A 26066-nucleotide genomic window follows, 5' to 3' on the forward strand; every position below is an offset into this window, starting at 1 on the left:
AGAAATTATTAAAATTTTATGATAAATATAAAATTAATACTATATATTTTATATAAAAATGAGAATAAATTAAAATACAGTATTTTTGCATACCATATTGGTTTAACGCATAGTTATATTTTATTTTGTATATAGGATTTGTAATTTATTCATTTTTTTTATGTGATTATAAAGAAAGCTTTCTTTAAAATTCATATTATAATTTAAAGAAAATAAAATAAAAATGAAAAGTTTATTACGCATCTTAATATATTTTCTCATTTTGTTATTTAAAATTAGGAGGGTTCTATTCTTATTTGATTTTTTATATATTATTTATTAAAAAAAGTATAAAATTAACGAAAATATTTCATATTATAGTATTACCTTTTGAAATAGTCTTATGAATTTTAATTATATATTATTGTAGACAAATAATGTTTTTTTAGAGATGGTTATAAATACAGATTCTTAATATATATATATATATATATATATATATATATATTTAATGAAGTATCTTATATTTTTAGATATATATGGTAATTATTCTTCAATATTATAAATAATATTTTTTCATTTAGTTTGATGATATTTATTTTAGTTCTGTTATTATAAAATTTCATGTTCTTCAAACTTAACAACATTTATACTTTTTTAAAAAAGCAGTGTTATTTTTTCTATACATTACAAGCGTATGATCAGACTATATATATAATTTTTTTTATTTTTAATTGTTGAGAATTAAAATAATATAAATTATTACATATATATATTTATTTATTGTAAAGAAATACGGTAACATATTAATTCTATGATAGAATATGCATATTAAATGCTTCATAAAATATTTTGAATATCATATAAATATAAATTTTATTTTTTAATATATAATTTTTTAATTTTTACGAATATTAATATTAGAAATTGAAAATTAAAATAAAAAATAAGCATTTTTCTATATAATTTTATGTTCATTTCATTCTTAATTTTTATGAATACATTTTATAAATATTAGTAATATGATGTACAGAATAACATCTTATTTTGTAATATTTTATAAATTATTTTTAAAAATCTAGAATAATGGTTACATATTTATTGAGATATTTAATATGTAAATTATTATTAGTATTATTATTTTTTTTTATTTTTGAAAATAAAAAATTTGTATAATGTATCAACAACCATATATATGAATTAAAAATAAGTAGATAAATATATAAATTATCTAAATATAAAATAATTAAAAAGGTTAATTTTTAAAAAACAAATGTTCTTATAAATAAAATACATTATATAATAATTTATAAATAAACGTAATAATGTTATTAAAAAAAAAAAAAAAAAAAATATAAAATAATAATAAAAGAGAAAAATATATTTTAAATATTATTTCGAGTAATAAATATATAATAATATTATTATATTATATACGAAATATTTTGAAATATATATATTATATTAAGACATCTTTTGAGATATTTTAATAAAATTATATATATATATATAATTAATTATTTTTTAATTTTTAATTTTTAAATTTATTATTTTTTTTTTTTTTTTTGTTTTACAAATTATTTGTATTTATATTCCTTAAATAAAAATATTTATTTATAATATTATATTTTTAAATATTTTTATTTATTCAAGATACATTCAGAAAATTTATTATATATATATAAATTTGAATGACTTAGAATAAGTATCTAATTCATATATGTGCAGTTTTTTTTTTTTTTTCTCTATTTTTTTTTTTTGTTTATAAGATTAATCTCTATACAATAGATTAAATCTATAGAATAAAACAGAAAAAGAATTATTAATATGGTAGTATAATATTTAATTTGTAATAGTATAAAAAAAAAAAAAAAATAATAATAAAAAATAATAACTATGAAAAATATTGATTTATAATAAAAAAATTATTCTTTAATTTATTATATATAATTTTATATATATGACATGGTTTATATATATATATATATATATATATATATATATAATATAAATATTAATATGTTTTTGTTTTAAATATAATTTAAGAACAATATGGTTCATGTTATTCTTATTTAACATATAATATATTATTTTTTAGAAATGAACTATTAAATAATTTAATAATTATAATTATATAATATAAATTTATATAGAATATTTATATACTTTTTTTTTTTTTTTATATAAATTAATATAATTTCTTCTATTTATGTTATAATTGTGTTTATGGTTGCATATTGATCATATAATAATAAAAATATTTTTCAGTAAAAAAAATATAAATGGTATATATATATATAATAAATATAATAATTTATTTTTTTAATTAAGGAATTTATTTTATTATTATTATTATATATATATATATATATAATACTATATTATGAATATATTGTTATTTAAACAAAGTATAAAAAATAATATATATATATGTATATATAATATGTGATGGTAGTATATGGCGTTTTGTAAAATAAATGAAAAAAATATGAATATTTGGTGTAGGATTTAAGATATATTTTTGTTTTTATACATTTTGAGTATATATATGGAATATTATACAAAACATAACATTCCTATTGTTAGTACATTTACAAATACATATAAAAATAATATATAAGGAATATATATATATATATATAATAATAATAAATAGTTACTAATTATATATATGAACAAATTGTTTAATTTATATATATATTTATATATATATGTGATTTTATATTTTCGCCCATTGATATAAATATAATTATTATTTTTAAATGGGTATAGTTTTTAATATATATGTTTTTGTTATTTATCTAATTTATATAAGACCAAATGTGAGTCAATTTCTTAGTGAATATGAAGAATACTCTGAAATATGTGAAAAGCGAGCTAATGAAAATGAATCTTGTGCATACTGCATGAAGGATTATAAAAGGAGAAATTCAAAATATGTATATAAACATATAATGAGAATGTTTTTTGAAAAACATAACTTAAATAATAATAAAATAGCCTTAATAGAGCATGAATGTGGTGAACCTCAGAATTATATGACTTATGAAATTTTTTTTAAAAAAGTATTATCTTTTAGTAATTGCTTGAATAAATATGAGGAATTTAATATTCCAGAAAAAACATATAATGAAGAAATGAATAATGGAAAATTTAAGTTATTAGGTTTATATGGTAGTAATTCTATAAATTGGCTGGTTACTGATTTGGGATCTATGCTTAGTGGTGTTACTACATTAGTGATGCATTCGAAATTTAGTATAGATGTAATTGTGGATATATTAAATAAAACAAAGTTAGAATGGCTATGTTTGGATTTAGACTTGGTTGAGGGTTTAATGGCACGTAGAAATGAATTGCCACACCTGAAAAATCTTATAATTTTAGATACAGTAGCTAAACAAGGTATGATAAATTCAAATAATGAAAAAGAAAATAAAAAATCTAATTTAAAAACTAATGGACATTCAAATAATATAAATAATAATAAAGAAAGTGACTTATCGAAAACGGTGGAAGGTGTAAATTTAAGTCCTATACAATATGATAAAGAAAAATTAGCAAAGATTAATGCTTTAAAAGAAAAATTTCATAATTGTGGAAAGAAACTAATATTACTTGATGATATGACAAAGACAGAAACTACAAATTTCAATATTATAAATGAGGATCCTGAGTTTGTTACGTCTATTGTGTATACATCTGGAACATCTGGGATGCCAAAGGGTGTTATGTTGAGCAATAAAAATTTATATAATCAATTATACTCTATATATAATCATAGTGTAAGAAAAAGGTATAGTCTTCAATATCATTTATCTTATATGCCAATATCACATGTATTTGAAAGAACATTTGCGTATAATACTATATTATTTGGTGGGACAATAAATATATGGAGTAAGGATATAAATTATTTTTCCAAAGATATATTTAATTCAAAGGATGTTATAATGGGAGGAGTACCTAAAGTGTTTAGTAGAATTTATACTAATGTTATGAACGAAATCAATAATTTATCAGCTTTTAAAAAATATATAGTAAAAAATATGATATCCTTACGTAAACATAATAAAAATGGATGGTTAGTTAAATTTCTTGAAAATATTTTTCATGTATCCAGTAAAATAAGGGAGAAGATTAATCCAAATTTAGAAGTTATATTAAATGGTGCTGGAAAATTATCACCATCTGTTGCCCAGGAATTATGTACATTATTAAATATCAATTTTTGTCAAGGTTATGGTTTAACAGAATCTACGGGTGCTATCTTTGGTAACCACGTGCAAGATTCAAATTTTGAATGTATAGGAGGACCTATTGCTCCAAATACCAAATATAAAGTAAGATCGTGGGAAATATACAAAGCTTCGGATAATTTACCCAAAGGAGAATTATTAGTTAAGAGTGATTCTATATTTAAAGGATATTTTTTAGAAAAGGAACATACTAAAAAGTCTTTTACGGAAGATGGCTATTTTATAACAGGAGATGTGGTTCAAATTAATAAAAATGGATCTTTATTATTTTTAGATAGATCAAAAGGATTAGTTAAATTATCTCAAGGGGAATATTTAGAAACGGATATGCTGAATAATTTATATTCACAAATTTCTTTTATTAACAATTGTGTTGTTTATGCTGACGATTCAATGGATGGCCCACTAGCAATTATAGCGATAGATAAAAGTTTATTTTTTAAATCATTAAAAGATGATAATATGTTAGAAAATGCTGGACTTAATGAAAATAATTATATAGATAAATTAACTGATGATAATATAAATAGTAATATTTTTGTTGATTATGTTAAAGAAAAAATGTTAGATGTTTATAAGGAAACAAATTTAAATGGATACAATCGTGTTAATAACATATATATAACTTCAAAAATATGGGACACAAATAATTATCTTACTCCAACATTTAAAGTAAAAAGGTTCAATATATTTAAAGATTATGCATTTTTCATTGATGAAGTTAAAAATATATATAAAAATAAATTAAAAGGAAGTACTGTTGGTAGTAGCATTAATGGAAAAAAGGAAGAAGAAAAAAAAAATGCAAATAAACAAGAAGATAAAGTTTCAAATAAATTAATAAATGTTTCAATTTCAAAAGATCAAAATGATCTGGGAAAATATGAAAAAGATGTTGCAAATAAAAAGGTTAAATTAAGAGTTACCAATGAAATACCACAACAAGAAAGGAATAATTAAAAAAAAATAATAATAAATAAAGAAAGAAAACACACAGAATTAGATATAAATATATATTGTAAAATGATAATATATATATATATATATATAATTTATACCGATATTAAAATTATATTTGTATTTATTTATAATAATCATTTTTATAAGCATATATTTGTACTTTTTGCTTTTAAATAATGTTAAACATATATATGACTAATTCGCTATTATATTGTTAACAATGTTTTATTTGATTTGATTAAATATGTATATGAATTATATTTTGTTTTATTTTTTTTTTACATTATATATATTGATTTTTTTGGTGTGTTGATAAAAATTTTAATTTTGTTTTAAATATAAATATTATTGTAGAGTATGTATCATATATAGGGAATAGAAGAAAAATATTTTCAGTATATTCTTTATTATGTACATTTATTTACAATATACACTTTTTTTAATTTGGATAAACATTTTTACTTATATATAATTTATTATGTTTTGTAATTATTTATTTTAAAAAGAAAAATATATTTTTTGATATATTTTAAATTTGTACATTTCTAATGTTATTTTTAAAACAATAATTTATTTTAAGAATATATAAAATTAATATTTAATAATATATATAAATATATATATATATATTTTATTCTTTTAATATATTATAAAAAATATAAAAGTATAAAAATAAAAAGTATGTTATAATATAAAGGTATATATAAATGATAATATACTTGAAATATTGTTTAAAGAATTATATAAAAATGTTAATTTATTCCATATTTTTTATTATTAATTTTTCCACACATAATATTAGTATTAATATAAATGATTATATGTAAATTTTTAGTTAGTTTTTACTTTAAGGTATATGACTCTAATTTTAAATTAAAACAGCAGTGTATATTATATGGGATTATAAATGGTTTTAATAGAAATATTCTGGAAAATTAATTAAGAAATAGAAGTTATATTATCAAATTATTAATTTACATACATATATATTTATATAATATACATATATTTTTTACGTTATAACACTTATTATTTTTTTAAACTTTATTGTCTATATTTTTGTCTCTGAGGGTAACATTTATAATAAAGTTCTTCTTCTACATTTGGAAAATCTATAAGAAAACTAAGTTCAGGATGATTATGGTATTTTTTAATATGTCTTTTAATAGATCTGTATAACTCATATTGTTTTCTTGCATATTTGTTTGTTAAATATAAATAAATAAATACTTTAAAATCATTTTTGATACGATTTTTAAGATCTAACGTGTCTATTAAATGATATGCATGTTCTATCCTGGAACGATTTAACATATAAAAGATATCTGTTTTATTATCTACATTATTTGATGGACCTGTGTTATGTCTTTGCTCATTACTCTCAGTTGGTTTTATTGGATTAGTTCTTGATGATTTTTCCCTTCCATTTCTTGGTGATGTTGATTGGCAATCTTCATTTTGTGTCATTTCAGTATTTTCATTATTGGTACTAGAGGAATCGTGGGAGTTTTCATTTATTTTTTTCTTTTTATGACTTTTTGGTGGATGTGCTATGGAGGATTGTGCCAATGATCTAAAAGGTATTATATTTGTCTCATTGAATATGATTTCTTGTTTTTGAATAACAATTTGTTGAATATCCTATAAATAAATATATAAATAAAAATATATATATATATATATATATATATATATATATATATATATATGTGTATTACTTTTATGTATATTATATTATTCATTTATTATACATTTTTAATAAATATAAAAAATGAAATATCACATATATTGATTAATTTACATTCTGAGGTATTAATATATAAAAGAATATAGGAGAAATAACCAACACGTTTTTTAGAACAACCATATTTAGGAATAAAAATAATAAAAATATATTAGTAGTAATATTTGAAAAATAAGAAGAATAAAATTGTAAAATTTTATATTATTATTAATAAAAAATATATATGTAAAAATTTTTTTTTTTTTTTTTTTTTTTTTTTTTAATAATATTAAATATATAAATTATTTTATATTATATTCCATATTTAATTAAAAATACTATATGTATATATATATAATTATATAGTTTATAATATTTTAATATTTATTAAAATGAGTCTTTATAATTATAATTTTATATATAAATATGTTATAATAAAAACAAATTATTTAAATTATATATTTTTATATGGTGTATTAAAATGAAGGTAAATATTTTATAGAAGGAATATTTATATTTATGGTATGTTGTTTTATATACTTATATAATTTTTTCTTTTTTTGAATAAAGAATTCATTAATGATGCTTCCAAATAAATATGTCTTCAGTTTATTCACAATTTTTGATTAAAATATAAAAATATGTATTTCTAATATATTAAATTTCTTTATATAATTTTTTGAAATATGCATATATATAATATATATATATATATAATATTTTATATAAATATATTTTATTATTATTATTTTATGCATGTATATTGAATTAAATTCAAAATATGAATTTGAATATAATTTTATGTGTTTATTATTAAAAGGTATATTTATATGTATGGTTAGATATATTTATATGCAAATTTATTTTTTATAATTATTGATTTTTTTTTAAATGCTATAAATTAAATTAGAATTAATTAAAACATATTGATATATATATATATATATATTTTATTAATATGTTTTTAATAAATATATTTATAAAATATTATAATTTTGAAAGACCATTATGTAGAAAGATTATAAAAAATAAAAATATATAAAAAATATAATTGAGCTATATAATTAATTATTTTTTTATTTTTATTATTATTATTTATTATAATATATTTTTTTTTATATAAGAAATAAAATCTTAATATTATAATTAATTATGTAAGAAAAATAATATAATAATTGATCTATATTTTATTGTTATATTATTTATTATATCTAATAATGTATTTTATATTTTGTTTTTTGTTTCGTCTATAATTAAAATAAAATATACAACCACAAAATTGTTTTATGTTAGTTTGTTCTGTTCGATCTGTATTATATATATTTTATATATAAAATACATTTTATATTTAATAAATAAATATATATAAATATTAAGAACAATGGAATAAATAATTTGTTTATTTTAGTTTTATTATATTATTTTTTTTTGTATTATTATATTATTACTATATATAGTATATATTTTGATATACTTAATTAATAATATTTCGTTTAAAATAACATTTTCAATTAAATCTAATAATTTAGTTATATAATATGTAATATATAATATAATATAATATAATATAATATAATATAATATAATATAATATAATATAATATAATATAATATAATATAATATAATATAATATAATATAATATAATATAATATAATATAATATATATATGTATATATATATAATAAAAATGAGTACATTTATAATATAGATGTAAAAAACCTATGTTACTGTCATATAAAATATGTAAATAAATAAATATATATATTATATATATTTTAAGATTTTATATTTTTTTTATTTTATTATTATTTTTTTAATTAATTATAGGAATTATCCTTACGCTATTTGATTATATATAATATATATTTATATTATGATTTAGGTGTTTTTTTTTTTTTATGTGTATATATTATGTTATATTATATCTATTTACATTTAACATAAATTAACAGTATTATTTTATATAAATTTTAATTATCAAATAAAACTTATATAGTTACCTCTTTATTGGATACTATCACTTTTTTATTTTAGTTTATAATTTATTTATATAAAATTATTATTTTGTTATATTATTAAATAAAAAAAAAAAAGAAAAAAAAATGCACATATATATATAATATAATATGCTTATGTTACATAACTACATTGGGGGTTGTATTATTTGCTAATATATACATATATATATATATATATTTTAGTATATAAAATATAATAATATGATACATATTGAGTTAGAATTTTATATAAAATTTAAACTATTTTAATGTATAATAAAATAATAATCATAATGAACTTAATATTTTATAGTGTCTTCTTTTATGAATATATATAAAATATCATAGATTATTTATTGATTTTTTGTACATATATGATATTTCATAAATTTATTATATGTTTCTTTTTATTAAAATGTAAAATTTATTTATATATTATGATTATATATTTATATATATATATAACAAATAATTATATTATATATTTTAAGAAAAAGTAAAGAATTTTTTAATTTTTAACAGGTTTAATTTTTTTTTTTTTTTTTTTTAAATAAATATTAAAAAAAATAAATTATTATTATCTAGGTATAAATTTGCTAAAAATATGTTGTTCAAGAATAGTTCTTCTTTGAGAATAGGAAATTTAGTTGAATAAATATTAATAGAAATGTCTTTATATTTTTGGATAACATTTTTCATATTTGTTTGTGTAACATATTATGAGGTACTCTTTATATTTTAATTTTATATTACAAAAATGTGTAATATATAAGATATATATATACCTATACATAAATATATATATATATATATATTTATTATTTTATTTTATTATTGTATTTTTTATTTTTAATATAGAATACATTTTTTCACAAAACATATTTATCTTCTATTTTCGGATATCAAAATATAGAGAACATTTTATTATTAAGAAAAGCAAGTATGGCGAATATTTTAAATGAACAATTATATGATTCAAGGAAATATATGCATAAAATATCAAGAGGGGTTTTATATAGTGATGATGATACTATAGTGGATAATTATAAAGTTTATAAATATAAAGATGAAAAATCAAAAGAGGAAAATAAGTTTATTTTGGGTAATAAAGAAAGTCATGGAAACGAGAATAATATTATTTTTGAAGATGGAAACCCAGAGATAAGTTTTTTTACCAACAGAGAAAATTTTAAAATAGCTAGATATACATGGAAAGCCAAAGAAGAAAAACCTAAAGCATATGTTTTTGCTTTACATGGAATTACTACACATTTAAGAAACCAATATTTAAATTATTATGGTAGACCCGAATGGGCTAATAAGAATGAAAACACAATGAAAGAATGTTCTATTAACCAAAGCAGTAAGTTAAGGAATAGTTGTTCTCAATCAAATAAAGATATATCTAAAGAAAAAAAGGAGGATTGTTCTATCTCTAAAGATAATATATCAAATAAAAAACAAAATAATGAGAATAATGTTAATGAAAATGTACATTCACAAAATGTTACAAATAAAAAAGATTTTACAAAATCAATGGATGATAATAATGTTTTATTATTTACCGAAAGTGATAAAGATAATGATGTTTATAAAAACTTATATTATTGTTCAAAATGTGGTCTTTCAAATTATTGTAATTGTGGAAAAAGGACATTGTCTTATGAAAGTAGTTGGATTCAAACACTAAATGATAATGGTTATACGTTTTGTGGTATTGATAATCAATCACATGGATTATCAGAGGCATCAAGAAATGAACGATGTTTTGTTGAAGATTTTGAAAATTTCGTCGCTGATGCTGTTCAGGCATTAGAAATATTTGTAAATGAATGGAAAGCAAAAAATGAATTAAGACCTATAATAATTATGGGTGCATCTATGGGTGGATGTATAGCTGTGAAAATGTTTGAAAGGATATATGAAGAAAAAAAAGAATGGAGAAAATATATTAAAGGTTTAGCACTAATATCTCCTATGATGAGTATAGAAAAACAAACAAGTTCATTATTTAATAAATTGTTAATAGGCCTAGCATATATTCTTAAAAAAATTTTTCCTCTTTATAGATTTAAAGATTTAGGTAGAAATCTAAAATATCCATGGGTTAAACTGGATAATTATATAGATCCTTATCATTACCATGAACAATTAAAAGCTGGTATAGCTTTAGAATGTTTATTTGGTACCTATTCATGTATGAAAAGTAAAATTTTAAAATATATAGATGAAAGTGATATTGATATTATAGTGTTACAATCAAAATATGATAGTATAGTGGATCCGATTGGTACTGTAAATTTTGTAAACAAAATGGTTAATATATATAATAAAAAAGATGAAGATTATAATTCAAATAATAATGAAAGTAATAATAAAAATAATGATCATTTAAATAAGGAGTGCCATATGAAGTCGAATAATAATTCAAATATATCAGAAACTATAAAAAGTGGGGATGATAAAAATTTGATATCAAATCAATCAAATAATTTATCTAACAAAACATGTAAATATGAAAAAGATTATGTAATTTTATCAGGAATGGATTTAAAAGATGAGGATATTTTATGGAAAGCATGTGATCATGGACATTATAAAAATTATAAAAGGATGAAAAATTCTACAAAAAGTGATAAAAAAAATGAAAAGGATAAGAACAATTATAAACATTTGAGTGCACATATATTAAATTATGGATGTCACAAATTATCTTGTGAGCCAGATAATAAAGTAACGTCATCGATATTTATCGATTGGCTCAACAATATATTTAGCTAATATATAAATATATATATATTTATATATATATATGTGTGTCTCTGTTCATATATTTTTTATTTTATTATATATATTTTTATTATATTTTTAATAAAATTAATATTACATTAATTTATGTATACATATAAAATGTTTCATTTATCATATGGAATATTTATAACATAAATTAGATAAAATGATTGTTTTAAATGATCACATAATGTAAATAATATGATGAGATATATCAATAAAATAACAATATTAGCATATTAAAAAAAAGAAAAATATCTTTTTAATTTAATTTTATATATACGCTTAATATTATGTATAATATTAATGAATTATAAGAATATACCATAAAAATTAATGAAAGTAATTGATTAATTTTTTGAACAAAATGAACTTTAAATGATTATATATATAATATTTTTGTTTTTCAATAGGTAATAAATATGAGGTTTTATTTTTTTTTTTTAATCAAAAGTAAAAATAAAATTAGATTATACTTGATAGTTTATGTTAGATATGATATTGCAATGGAATATATATATATATTTGAATAATTTTGTATAATTACTATTTTGTTTATTAAGGTCTCTTATATATTATTATATATAAATATTTGATAAAAAAAATATATTATACTAATAATAGTAAAAATTAATGTTAATAATAAAAATAATAAAAGGAAAACATTAAGATATTATATTCTTTTATTATTATAATAATGTTATTGTGAATATTTTTTAATTATAATATATATGTGTTCTGATATATATTATATAATATTTCATAATACAAAATAATTAAGAAATATTTAAAATATTTTGTTTTTATAATAAAATGTAAGTATATATCTTAAGATTATAAATATATAGATTCGATTGATTAAAAAAAAAACCAGAAACATAAAATATTAAAATATAAATATATTTATAATAAAGCATATTAAAAAATATGCATGAAAATATTATTTTGTATTTCTGTCATATTTTATATCAAATTAAAATGAATGTTGTATAATAATATAGAATAATACATTTTAAGAACATTTTATATTAACTAAAATATAATTATTTAAATTTTATAAGAATTATAAAACATTGATTAATGGAATTATTTAAAATTTATATTTTTAATTAAATTTATATAAAGAAAATAGTATGTTTTTTTATTAAATTAATTATTTTATTCGTTTATTTATTTCCTATATTTCAAAATAAATTGTAAAAAAATTATAAATATTAATAAATATATAATATAGCATACTGTATTTTTTAATGCAATTATTTTTATTTATCTTAATATATGAATGAATATATATTATTATTTGTCATAAATTCATTCTTTATATAATAAATAAAAAAAAAAAAAAATAATTAATTTCTTAATATGGCGAGTAAAAAAGTTTTTTCTTTTTATCCCATTTATTCGTTTGATGAGAACCAAAAAAGAAAATTACATTATATCTCTTTTAAATTACTTTTCTTAAGTTTATATATAATTGGATTTTATTATGTTTTTTTAAATGTAAGTTGATGATATAATTTTTGTCTATCATAATTTATTTGTTTTATAAATATTGATTACTATAACATACCTATTATATTATACGTACATATATTATATAATTTTTTTTTTTTTTTTTTTTTTTTGTTTATGTAGAATTCTTTCGAAAATAGCAGTTTAGAAATAGCTAAAAATGGTAATGTATATATACGCAATTTAGTTGAGGCAGAAAGAAATAATAAGCGTTCAAAAAGAAAACAAAATTCAAAACTTAAAAAAGAAGATGTGAGTAAAACAAAATCCAATGAAAATAATAATAAATGTGATGAACAAAAAGTAGAGGAAAATAAACATATTACTAATAATGATAATGAGAATAATCATGTGGAAAATAAAAGTAATATTTCAATAAGTAATATAAATTATAATGACATTTCAAAGAGGTTGTCAGAAAAGGAATTATTTGAAGTGCTAAATTCATTTGAAGAATGTCCATCAAATGAAGATCTTAGATATATCTGGTCTCATACAATGGGTGTTGCAAAAGAAGTTTTGGATAATGTATTCAAAGAGTCACAGGCATCAATACAAAAATATTTAGATAATGATATTCTCAAAAGTACTGATTCATATGGTTTTAAATACTTTGTATATGATGAAATGTGGAAGGATTATATTTATAGATTTTCTAAAGAAGTAGCAATTGAAGAAGTAGAATACACTAATAAATTTTTTAGTTTAATTAAAGATGAACATACATATGATGATATATTAAAATTTATTTATTCATTCTTAGAAAATTTTAAGACTATAATAAATGAATTACATAAAAAACATCATAAGGATCTCTTAGAAACTGTTGCCAAACACGTGAATAAGAAAAAATAATTTTTATAAAAATTAAAAGAAATATATTATTATCTTTATAATACATTAATAAGAAATGCTTTTTAAATCTATTAAATCCTTAAGAATAATTATTTATTGTATACATATATATATGTGTGTAGAATTCTAATTGATTTTGAGAATATAAAAAATTATATATATAATATATATATCATTCTTCATGTTTATGCTCGAATAGAATTTATTAAATATATATATTTGAGTTTTAAGAAAAAATTATTATATTAAACATATAAATGATAAAATATATAAATTTTTTAAACGTATATTAGAAATGTGAGCTTTCTTATGTATATATATATATATATACTTAATTGTTTATGTTTGTATTAATATTATAATAATTACAATGTAGTTATTATAAAGTGTTTTCTAATAATATAGTATATATAATATTTTGTGTAATTAACAAACTTTTTAACATTTGTATATAAAAAAATAACAATTTTTGTAAGCTAAGAAATAAATATAAATGAAATATGGAAATATAATATGATAAATACTTTAAATAATAATATATATATATATGTTTTTTTTAATAATATTAACATACACATTGAACATTATTAAAATAAAATGAACCATATTATATACATTTATTTATATATAATAATTTTTTTTTATGAATGTAAAAGCACAAATGTCATAGTTATTTTAAGAATTATTAATATATAATGAATCATGTAATTTTTTTATTTTATTTTTTATTTTATCGTACCACGTGAAATTAAGTTCTCATGTTAATAGATATCCTTCTTTTTTTAATCTTTTATATTGTTCATTTTACATTTTTTTTTATATTGTATGTGTTCTAAAAAAATATAATATGGTCGTTACTATTTTAAGGTATAGATCCTAATATATATATAAGTTCGTATATATAATATATATTTTTAAATAGTACACATTATATATTTATATATTATGGAGTATTATAGCTTTTTTAAATAACATTATATATAATATATAAATGTTATATGAATAAAAAAAAAAAAAAAATTAATTTACTTAAAAATATAATAAGTTATACAATTTATAAATAAGGATAGAAAAGGTTAATATATATATATATATATAATATTATATATTGTAGACAAAACAAAGGATGACCATTATGAATTTTATATGAATATAGGAAGGAAAATGTTTTATTAAGTAAAATGAACGTACAGTATATTATGAAATACAGTAATATAAATTGAATGTCACACACAATAAATCACTACACATATATAAAAACATTAATATTGAAGTTACAAAACAATAAAAATATAATCTTATAAGTAAAATTTACTGAAATAAATTTTATTCTTCTTAAATGTAACGCAATTGAATAAAACTAAAACATAAATAAGAGTGGAAAGTAAAATATTATATACATTGATGTAAAAAATGATATAAATAAACCACTAATATATATATATATATAATTATAATTGTCACTAAATATACAACATAGATATTATATGTATATTGGTTTTTTAATTATTATATATGAAATATATGTTAAAATTATTGTATAAAATGTAGTATGAGAAGTCATATCTATTATTGTCTGTATTAATATAATTCTATTTTTTTTTTTTTTTTTTTACTATACAGAAATGGCATCTATATTTTTTTCTGATACGCTGACTAGATCTTCATGGATATTTTTTTTTTTATTTTTGTTGTGTACATAATGTGGGATAAGATATAATAAAGGAATTGGGAAATATAATATTAATGAAATTATTATAGCAGATTTTTTCATTTTTTTGCAATTCGAATTTTTATGCGATTTCTGTAAATCTGAATTATTATTATTCTCATTTTCCAATTCAACCTGTTCCGTTTGACTATCAGGTTCTTCATGAATATCATAATTTAATGTAGATGTAGAGGATGTTTTATGATATCCCGTATCATTTTCCTCTAATATATTATCTGTTGGGTATGTCAGTGAATTTTCTCCTGTATGTGTCTTAAATATATCTGTTTCTTGTGCTTCGGCTAGTAATATCCTAGGTGTTGCATTTATAATATCAACGGTATTTATTTTATTATAAAATATTTGATCATCGGGAAACTATAAAATAAATAAAATAACAAATAAATGTTTATATATTATTGAATTTATTCAATTATATATAATATGAATAATATATATATTAATATTATTTAATGGTTTTTATTTTATTTTATTATTTTTTCCGCAAACCGTATGTGTAATTATTAATATACACACTAGGATGGAAAACAAAGATAATTTAAAATAATTACAAGACATTATTTTTCTTTTATTTTAATGTAATATTTTTATAATTTGATTTTATGTAATCTATTTATTTTACACTATACGTTTAATAATTTTTTACAAAATTTATTTTATGATATTTATTTTTTTGTATTATGAAAAAGCTTATATATATTAATAAATGTTATATTAGAATAACATTATATATAAATAAATTTATTTAATAATATTATAATTTATAAAACATCATTGCAATATTTATTTAATATGTTTTTTTTTTTTTTTTTTTTAGAAAATAAAAAAAATTATAATATTATTAAATATATTATAATTTTATAACATTATAAAAATTTTTACATAATATATATATATATATATATATATATATATATATATATAATTATATACCCTTTTTATATTATTTAAATAATAGTAAAAAAGTTAACGATCGTTGTTTTTTTGTATAAAATTTATTTTAAGTAACTAGATATTATAACCAAGAAAAATATAGATATAATGACCTTATATAGTAAATCTTAATTTAGGTGCGAATTATATATTTATATTTTTTTTTATTTTACGAAAAAATTCTTATTATCCATTGATAGATATCATTACTAATTACACAATTCTAATTATCCTTAAATAACTAAATTTTAAAATATTTCTTCTCTAATGAGCAATAATAAATATAGCTATATACATATATTTATATATATTTATGTTATACATAATTAAGAAATAATATTATTAATATAATATTAGTGGTCGTAGTAAATATAATTTTTATTTAAATAAAATTAAATGAATATTAATTTAATAATAATATTATTTATTTTTTTTATAAGGTGTAATATAATTCTTTTAAAAATAAAAGTAATTTATTATTAAATACGTTTAATAAATATATGTTTTTACATTTATAAATTAAGAAAAATATTATAAAATAATATTAAATAATTTTATTACTTTAAAGAGCAAAATAAAATTTAAATATATTATATATTTAGTAATATATATATATGAAATTGCATATATGATATATAAGAATGTAATAAAAAAAAATATTGTAGAATATATTTTGTTCAAATAATAATACAAAAAACAATAATCACCTTTCTATATTTTATTATTGACAAATATTAATGTGAGAATATATTAATAAGTTTTTTTTTTTTTTTTTTTTTTTTTTTTTTTTTTTTTTTAATATATACATGTAAAATTTTTTTAAGTAAAAATAAATTAATTAGGAGGCATATATAAAATATATGGGGGAAAAGAAATATTATTATATTTTTAATTTTGAAAAATATGATTGTAATAAAATTAAATAATAAAATATAGAGAGAAAGTCTTTTATTACATAAAATCATCACAAAAAGATGAAATATATGTCGTAAATATTAGAGATTAATATTATAATCAATGAATGATAAAATATATGTAACTAAATTTTTCATTTAAATAATATAATATCGCGTGTGAAAAAAAATTATTATAATATATAATTTATAAACAATTAAAAAGTAAAATTCTTCATATTACAAAAAATATACTACGTACATAAATGTTTCTTGCAATCATGTTTCCATGAATTTTTTCTTCTTTTGCGTAACCATATATATAAAAGTATCACTATAATAGTTACTGCAAATAGCGCTACAACTGCCATACCATAAGGAAAAAAAGATGCCCAAGTAGTACTTGAAGCATTTGTAATACCTGACAATCCAGCGGTTGTAACAGAACCCATAGAACTAGTAGCACTTGAAATTAAAGCTTCAAAAAATATTTTTATACCAACAAGAACTTCTGTCAATTTAGTAGCGAGAGGTGTAGCATAATAAGTTGTAATTACCGTTTTAGCTGCAGCAGCACCAAAATAAACCCCACAACTTCCTGTAATTATAGATGAAAGTGCACATGTATTAACAGCTCCAACACAACAAGTCTTTAAATTATCCAAATAATTATCATGTACTTTGTTCGATGAAAATGAGTTGGTGGATGAATTTTCCTTATTTGTGAATTCACAAGATTTATCATTTTCATTGCAGTTTATACCAGGGTTTAATATAGTACGATATTTTTCCCCAAACATTTCTTCATATATTTCCAATAATTCTTTCTCTATGGTTGACATAGGTTCTGCAATATGTCCACTCATAGTTTTTGTTCCGTTTTTTTCAACCACGTCTTGTAATTGTTCATATGGATCATGAGTTTGTTGATATTTTTTGATTGCTTCTTCGTTCAATTTATCAATTATTTCTTTGAGTTCTGGATCATTATGATAATGAGGATTTTTTGATCTCTCTATTTCTGCTAAAACTCTTGATTTGGTCGTTGTTCTTTGTGTGTTATATGGTATGTGGCTAATATTATAATGGTTATTTTGAAAATATACCTAAAAAAAAAAAGGAAATGAATATATTAAAAAAAACAGTTGATTTATATATGTATATATTGTCGTAATAATATTTATTTGTATACATTGTATGATAATAAAAATGTGTTAAATAAAAAGGTAAATAATATCATTTTAAGTTGGTATATAATCATTTTTAATTAAAAAACGTAATATTTTATATTTCAAAAATTATTAATTTAATTTATATTAAATGATATATGTTATTTTACATAATATATTTGGTACAGTATTTTTATTAAGAAGGTTCAAATAAATTTTTTTTTTTTTTTTTTTAATTTTATATTATAATTGAATTTTAATTTCATCGTAAAAGTACAATTAGTTTTATAAGAAAATTCAATTAATTTTTAAAAAATATATATAATAAAATAAAAAACACAATTTAATATTTTATAATTTTTTTTTTTTTTTTTAAATATTTTTTAAAATAATTCTATTAAGAATATATATATAAAATTATGATAAATTACATTTAAAATATATTCTAAGTAAATATTGTTTGTACAAATATAATATTATAGATATAAGAAACAACATATTTTTACTATAAAATCAATATAAATGTGTGGAAAAATAGTTATAATAAGTGTTGCCATATATGTTACATAAAAGTAACAATATAATTTCTAAATATATATGATAAAATATAATTTAATATAATTACTATTGTGGAATTAATTACAAGTATTATTGTACAAAATAATTTGTAATATTAAGCTAAAATTACTAGAATAAAAAAATATTTCATATATAATTTATAATATTTATTTTTAGATTATTTTGTTTGTGTTACTAAGGTTTATTCTTTGTTGTAATATACTCTCTAATGTAACTATTTTGTTATTTAATTTAATAAATATATAAATAAATATATATTTATATATATATATTTATTTATATTTAATAGAATATTTAAAGGAAATATACATGAAACTATAAATAATTTATATAAAAAAATTATTCTATTATTAATAAGATAAATACAATAAAAATTAAAGAATATTCTAAAGATAATACATAATAACATAGCACAGTTTGTATGGAGATGTGTAATTATATATAATACAAACATATTGGATTTATAATTTTTATGTTGTAAATCATAAATAATATATAAATATATATATATGTATACAATTCAAATGTACATAGAAAAGTTATAAATATTTTGATATATTATTAGAGTTATTATATGATATTAATAGTTCTCGTACATATAGGTATTTTTTAATATTTTATCATATTATAATTTTTAATATTTTGTAATTTAAATTATAAATTTATGAAGCATTAATATATATTATATTACATAGGAAAATAAACTATATATATTATTAATTTATATGAGATTAATATTTATAAAATGATTTATATTTCTAATAATGAGAATAATTATATATATTAGAACAAGATGAAAGGAATATTATATATATATTGGTACTACAATGGAATTATAGTTAATATATGGTGTATATATATATATATATATATTTTATTTCATATAAATGTTTATATATATATTCTTAGATTAATTTTGTTTCTGCTTTTCTTATTTCTTTTGTTTTTTATATGTATTAGAAGAAAAAAAAAAGGAAAAAAAAGAAAACCATAATTGTCATTCATATAATTTTAGTATATAAATTTAAACTTTTGGGATTTTGCATCCTTTCTGTAAATATTTTTTTGATGCCCATTAAATTAATCATATTTTTATGTACTGTAATAATCTATAAATGAATATATAAAGTTTTTGATTCCATCAATTGTTCCTTCATCTTTAACTAATTTATAAAAATGAAGTGTATGTTCCATATCTGTAGATGATAATTCAACTCCAATACCAGGCATTGATTTATACCATGTAGGATATTTAGTTCCTACACATATAGGAATGTTTGGATCCCACATATGATAACATTGATATTAATATTTATGTAAATAATCTTCTATATAAAGCGCTAATTCTTTTATCATATCATTAAATCCTTCTTTAGATATATCCAAAACATGATTCAACATGTTATGAATATGATCATATGATGGAAGTTCTTTTAAATTATCTGATACATTATGTATATCTTCAAACGTTAGTTGTTTTGATAAATCATTATAATTTATATTAATACATTGTGAACTAATAGTAATATTATTATTTTTTTTTTATCATCATTCTATTTTGTAATTTAACGTTTTCACTACCATTTTTAATTCTTTATTCCTTAGACATTCTAAATCAGATAAATTTATTCTATATATATAATAATTGTTTGCATCTAATGTTTCACTTTTCTCACATATTATTATACTCTGAAGAAAAAATAAATAATATAAAAAGATGAATTTATTACATATAAAAAAATAGATATTATTATAGATTCACATTTAATAACTTACATTTAATAATATTAGTAATAATAAAATTCCAGTAATTCACAACAAATATAAAAATATTTTCCTAATGGAACAAACTTTCCTTGCAATTTTAATATAGTTCTGTTCACAATAATATTAGGCGCAATGATATTTCATCTTAAAACTATTCTTATTATTAATATATTATATATTTAAAACGAAATGTTGTATATTTTTAAAATAAATTAAAATTTTGTAAGTAAAATGTTTTATATTAATAATACGTACACTATACTTTTAGTATATTAAGTGTGTTTCACAAACATATATATATATATAATAAATTATTTTATAGTATAATTAGCAACATATATTTATTATTTCTATATTTTATGTCAATGTAAATATATAATTATAAATATATTTATATATTCCAAAAAAATTAAGAATATAATGATGAATATATATATTTTTATAAATTCTATAATAGTCCTAATTATATTAACATAAAAAATATATATAATATTTTAATTAAATGGAATAAAAATAACAAAAATAATTCTTAATTGTTATTTAATATATATATAATATTAATAATCTAATAATAATTATAATATATACATATGTGCAGTATAATCAAAAAGAAAAAAATAGTAATTATATATATATATAAATATATTTCTCTTAATTATCTAATTTTACAAATAATGGATAATATTTTAAATCAAAATAAATTAACACACTAATTTAATATTGTTACTAACGATAAGTAGATCATATGAATCCAACTAAATAATATATATAAAATATATTATTATAATTAAATGTATTAATAATAGAACAATTTCTAAATATCTATTTGATAATAAATAAAAATATATATTATTACAATTATTTTATTATTTAATAAATATATAATATAATTAAATAATAACTCAAGAACTACATTTTAGAAATTATAAATGTATTATATTTTCACTTTATTTAATGATATTCTGATTTTTAAATACTCGATTGTATAGTATATATGTAATTAAATAATAAAAAATATAACTCAGATATATATCTATAAATTGTGAAATAACTATGTTAGAAGAAAATAATTAGTTTTATTTTTATAAAAAATAAAAAGAATATATTAATTATTTATTTCTATGTTGAGATTGAATTATAATTTATTAGAAGTTTACATTAGTTGTTATATTATAAATATTTTATTTATAAATGTAATTTTCACAATTTCGAAATATAAAGAACTATATATTTAGGTAAATATTAAACATAATATATTTTACAATACGACCAACATTAATTTTTTTTTAATAAAATTTTAAAAATATTATTTTACAAAATAATATAATTTACACCTAATTTATAAAATTATATTATTATTTCCTATACTTCATAGAAAAAAAAAAAATTAAAAATTAAAAGAAATTAAAAAAAAAGATATTTTTATATTAAATATTATAGAACACACATATATTTTTTTTTTTGAACGATTTATATACATAGAAAAAATTATTTCATAACAAACTGAATGTTATAAATAATATATGTAAAAAAAAATATTTTGAAATAGCGTTTTCCTTTCTGGTGCACGCAAACACATATATATATTATTATATATCTAAACATCATAGAATAAATATTAGAAATGTTATTTTATAGTATTAAATTAGTTATATTTTCAATCATATTAGGAACATTAACCTTAATTTATAATGTATGAAAAAGGAAAATAATATACATATATATGTATATACAATATAAAATTACCTGTTGTTATTATATATTTTATGATATTTATTCGTACTTTCCATATTTATTTATATTGTAAAATATGTATTTAATATAATTTTATTTATTATTTTTTTATTTTCATTTTGTTTCTCCACTTTTAGAATGACTCTGATAGCTTATATAAAAATTTGAAATATGATAACATCGTATTAGGGCCAATAAATTGTAGATCCTTAGCAGAATTATCGCATGAACATAGAACAAATCAAAAACATAAAAATAACCAATTAAGAGAATACCAAAAAACTAAAGAAGAACAATACATAAAAAACAAATATCCAAACGATGACGCAAAAACGAAACAAAAAATACCACCAATCACAAATAAGAGATTCCCTGGAACACCACCAAATGAAACGAGTTCTAAAAAAAAAACATATGGTAATGAAAAAGAAGAAAAATCAAACATATCTTCTCGTCGCCTTAGATATTTGGAAATGCAAAGAAAGCTTTATAATGATTTTGATGGAAAACAAGAACTATATTTTCGAAAACTTTCAGATCAATCAGATGGTGAAAATAATTCTGGGACAAAAAAACGTTTGAAAAATTGTTGTATGTATTTTCCATTAGCAATGCCTTTTTTGATTCCATTGTTTTTACGTTCACATTATAAAAGGAAACATTGCAAAAAATAACTTATTTATATATTAATTATGTTATATTATGTTATATATATTATATATATATTATAAACTATTATATATAAAGTTATAAAGAACATGAATATATTTCTATTTTCATTAAATATATATATATATATATATATTTTATGTTAATATAATTCATTTTGTATTTCACCAACACATACTATTATTAATATATTAATAATAAGAATATAAGTATATAAATAAAACTCATTATTTTAAATTATATATATATATATATACCATAAAAGAATCATTAGAAAAAGAAAATAATATTTTGAATATCTATTACACCTTTTTTATTTATATATTTTCTTTATATGTTTTATATTATATTATATTTTTAAAGAGTTTATACACAATTTTATAAATTATCATATATTAACTGTATGATTAATGTTTTTAAAAATATGATTATAACTAAATATTTTAATAATTATATTAATTATTATTTATATTGAAAAAAATATAGAACTTTATATAATATAATAAATACAATAAAAATTGTGTTTTAATGCTATGTTCAATTAATAACAATATATATATAACAAAGGTTATATATTATTTCTAAAATCGTGGGTATTTCCTATAATGATATACTAAATATAAAAAAACAACCAAAACATACACATATATGTCATATAAGAAATATATTATAAATAATGATAAAGCAGATGTTGTTAAATAACCAAAAATATCTTTCTCTAAAATTATATGTAATAAACAATACATCTTTCTATTTTTTAAATGTATAATTGTGTTAACATATATTAAATTTAGATATAGATATTATAGAATAATTATATATATTCAATATCCAATATTCATTTATGATAATAAAGAAAATACAATTCTATAACCATTATAAAGTAATAAATAAATTATATATATATATTGTAGGTACTAATTTATATTATATTATTTGTTATTATTAATATAATAAATAAATATTAAGAACGTTATAACAAAATATGTATATATAAATGTTTTGTTAAGATAAATAGTTTATATTTTTATCTTCATTACATATATTTCTAACACGATTAACGAAATATATTTAAATACCTAAATATTGCACATCATTATAATGATAAAATTTGCTATATTTTTCGTTTAAACGTATTTTAAAATCTAATCCTTATCACTTGTTTTACTTTTCGATGTCTTTTCATATATTATAGATCATATAATTATATTATTAAATGATATAAGGACTATTCTAACAAGAAAAATATATAGATCGATATTTCTTTATGTTTTCTCTCTAATAGGTATTGTACAAAAATATAAGAAATATATGTATTACATTAAACAAATAGAACAACAATTTCATTAAATATTTATATATAGACCTGATCATATATATATATATATATATATATATATATATATATATATATATATAAGAATCATAATAATAGTACCATATAATAATATGTGTGTCGCAAATATTTATATGTAATTTGTTTTATAAAATTTATATGATGGTAGAAATATCATAATATAATTATGATGATACGATTACGTTATAATTTATATTATGAAACTATATATTAAGAATACGTAATATTACTATAAATTCATTAAATATAAAATATTACAATTCATAATACTAGGAATATAAGGAACAAAAAGATCTTTCTAGAAAATTTCTTGTTGTTTCATATTATTTTGTTGTTATAATATGTTATTTATATGAACCAAATATTTTGGAAGATGAAAATACATATATATTTATCAATTTTTTTATTTGATTTTTTGTGATTTAATTCAATTCCATATTAGTTGTACAATAAATATAATATCTACAATATAAAAAATATAACAAATAAACAAAATAAATATAAACAAAAGGAAAATAAATGACGAACATATATATTATTTTAGTATGAAAATACTATTTTTTTTTTGTTTTGTAATTTTTAGTACCTTTTTTTTTTTTTTTTTTATTATTTTCTCTGATATATGAATATATAATTAAAATATTCTATGTTATGAATATATAATTTGAAAATATTATATTAACAAATTATTATTATATATATATATTAATTTATATATGTGTTTTATATTTAAAAAAATATATATATTTTTTATTATTAGATCTACAACATATACTACATATATATTTTTGGATAGATAGGTTATATATATATATATATATATATATTATAATGGTAATTTTTATTTTACATTTTTGTAATATATATTCTAATATCATACGTATTTTTTTTTATTTCATATATATGCCTTTAAATAAATGTATATATATTTTGAATATATGTATACTTATATATTTATTATATATTAATTTTCCTATGATATGTATTTTATATATATGATTTTTTTTTTTTTTTGGATAAGTATTTAATTTGTTTTCATTCTTGTCATATTTATTTTTTTTAAATGTGGTTTCATTTATCAATTTTTTTTTTTTTTTTTTTTTTATTTGATATTAAAATAAAAAAAATAAAATTTAATACTAAATTTGATACTACT

The 26066-nt window shown here is 16.6% G+C and overlaps 7 protein-coding genes across 7 annotated transcripts; 4 read left to right on the plus strand and 3 right to left on the minus strand.

The window, feature by feature from the left end:
- Positions 1–2741: 2741 nt before the first annotated feature.
- PADL01_0037200 (acyl-CoA synthetase, putative) lies at positions 2742–5198 on the plus strand (the record flags this gene model as incomplete). The annotated part of the gene is made up of 1 exon (XM_028680609.1): positions 2742–5198. The coding sequence occupies one exon, from the start codon at positions 2742–2744 to the stop codon at positions 5196–5198; it is 2457 nt and encodes an 818-aa protein (XP_028541387.1).
- A 1044-nt stretch (positions 5199–6242) lies between these two features.
- PADL01_0037300 (Plasmodium exported protein (hyp12), unknown function) lies at positions 6243–7065 on the minus strand (the record flags this gene model as incomplete). The annotated part of the gene is made up of 2 exons (XM_028680610.1): positions 6243–6839; positions 7000–7065. The coding sequence occupies 2 exons, from the start codon at positions 7063–7065 to the stop codon at positions 6243–6245; spliced, it is 663 nt and encodes a 220-aa protein (XP_028541388.1).
- A 2459-nt stretch (positions 7066–9524) lies between these two features.
- Positions 9525–11701, plus strand: PADL01_0037400 (alpha/beta hydrolase,putative; the record flags this gene model as incomplete). Its single annotated transcript, XM_028680611.1, has 2 exons — positions 9525–9566; positions 9779–11701. The coding sequence occupies 2 exons, from the start codon at positions 9525–9527 to the stop codon at positions 11699–11701; spliced, it is 1965 nt and encodes a 654-aa protein (XP_028541389.1).
- Positions 11702–13072: 1371 nt separating this feature from the next.
- Positions 13073–14077, plus strand: PADL01_0037500 (Plasmodium exported protein (PHISTa), unknown function; the record flags this gene model as incomplete). Its single annotated transcript, XM_028680612.1, has 2 exons — positions 13073–13210; positions 13346–14077. 2 exons carry the CDS (start codon positions 13073–13075, stop codon positions 14075–14077), a joined length of 870 nt encoding a protein of 289 aa, XP_028541390.1.
- Positions 14078–15692: 1615 nt separating this feature from the next.
- PADL01_0037600 (Plasmodium exported protein (hyp10), unknown function) lies at positions 15693–16367 on the minus strand (the record flags this gene model as incomplete). The annotated part of the gene is made up of 2 exons (XM_028680613.1): positions 15693–16166; positions 16326–16367. The coding sequence occupies 2 exons, from the start codon at positions 16365–16367 to the stop codon at positions 15693–15695; spliced, it is 516 nt and encodes a 171-aa protein (XP_028541391.1).
- A 1522-nt stretch (positions 16368–17889) lies between these two features.
- On the minus strand, positions 17890–18875 carry PADL01_0037700 (stevor PIR protein, putative; the record flags this gene model as incomplete). The annotated part of the gene is made up of 2 exons (XM_028680614.1): positions 17890–18741; positions 18828–18875. 2 exons carry the CDS (start codon positions 18873–18875, stop codon positions 17890–17892), a joined length of 900 nt encoding a protein of 299 aa, XP_028541392.1.
- Positions 18876–22774: 3899 nt separating this feature from the next.
- PADL01_0037800 (stevor PIR protein, putative) lies at positions 22775–23558 on the plus strand (the record flags this gene model as incomplete). The annotated part of the gene is made up of 2 exons (XM_028680615.1): positions 22775–22843; positions 23022–23558. The coding sequence occupies 2 exons, from the start codon at positions 22775–22777 to the stop codon at positions 23556–23558; spliced, it is 606 nt and encodes a 201-aa protein (XP_028541393.1).
- Between the last annotated feature and the right edge of the window lie 2508 nt (positions 23559–26066).

Source organism: Plasmodium sp. gorilla clade G2 (genome assembly GCF_900097015.1).
Source record: "Plasmodium sp. gorilla clade G2 genome assembly, contig: PADLG01_00_66, whole genome shotgun sequence".
Taxonomy (NCBI): domain Eukaryota; phylum Apicomplexa; class Aconoidasida; order Haemosporida; family Plasmodiidae; genus Plasmodium; species Plasmodium adleri (nom. inval.).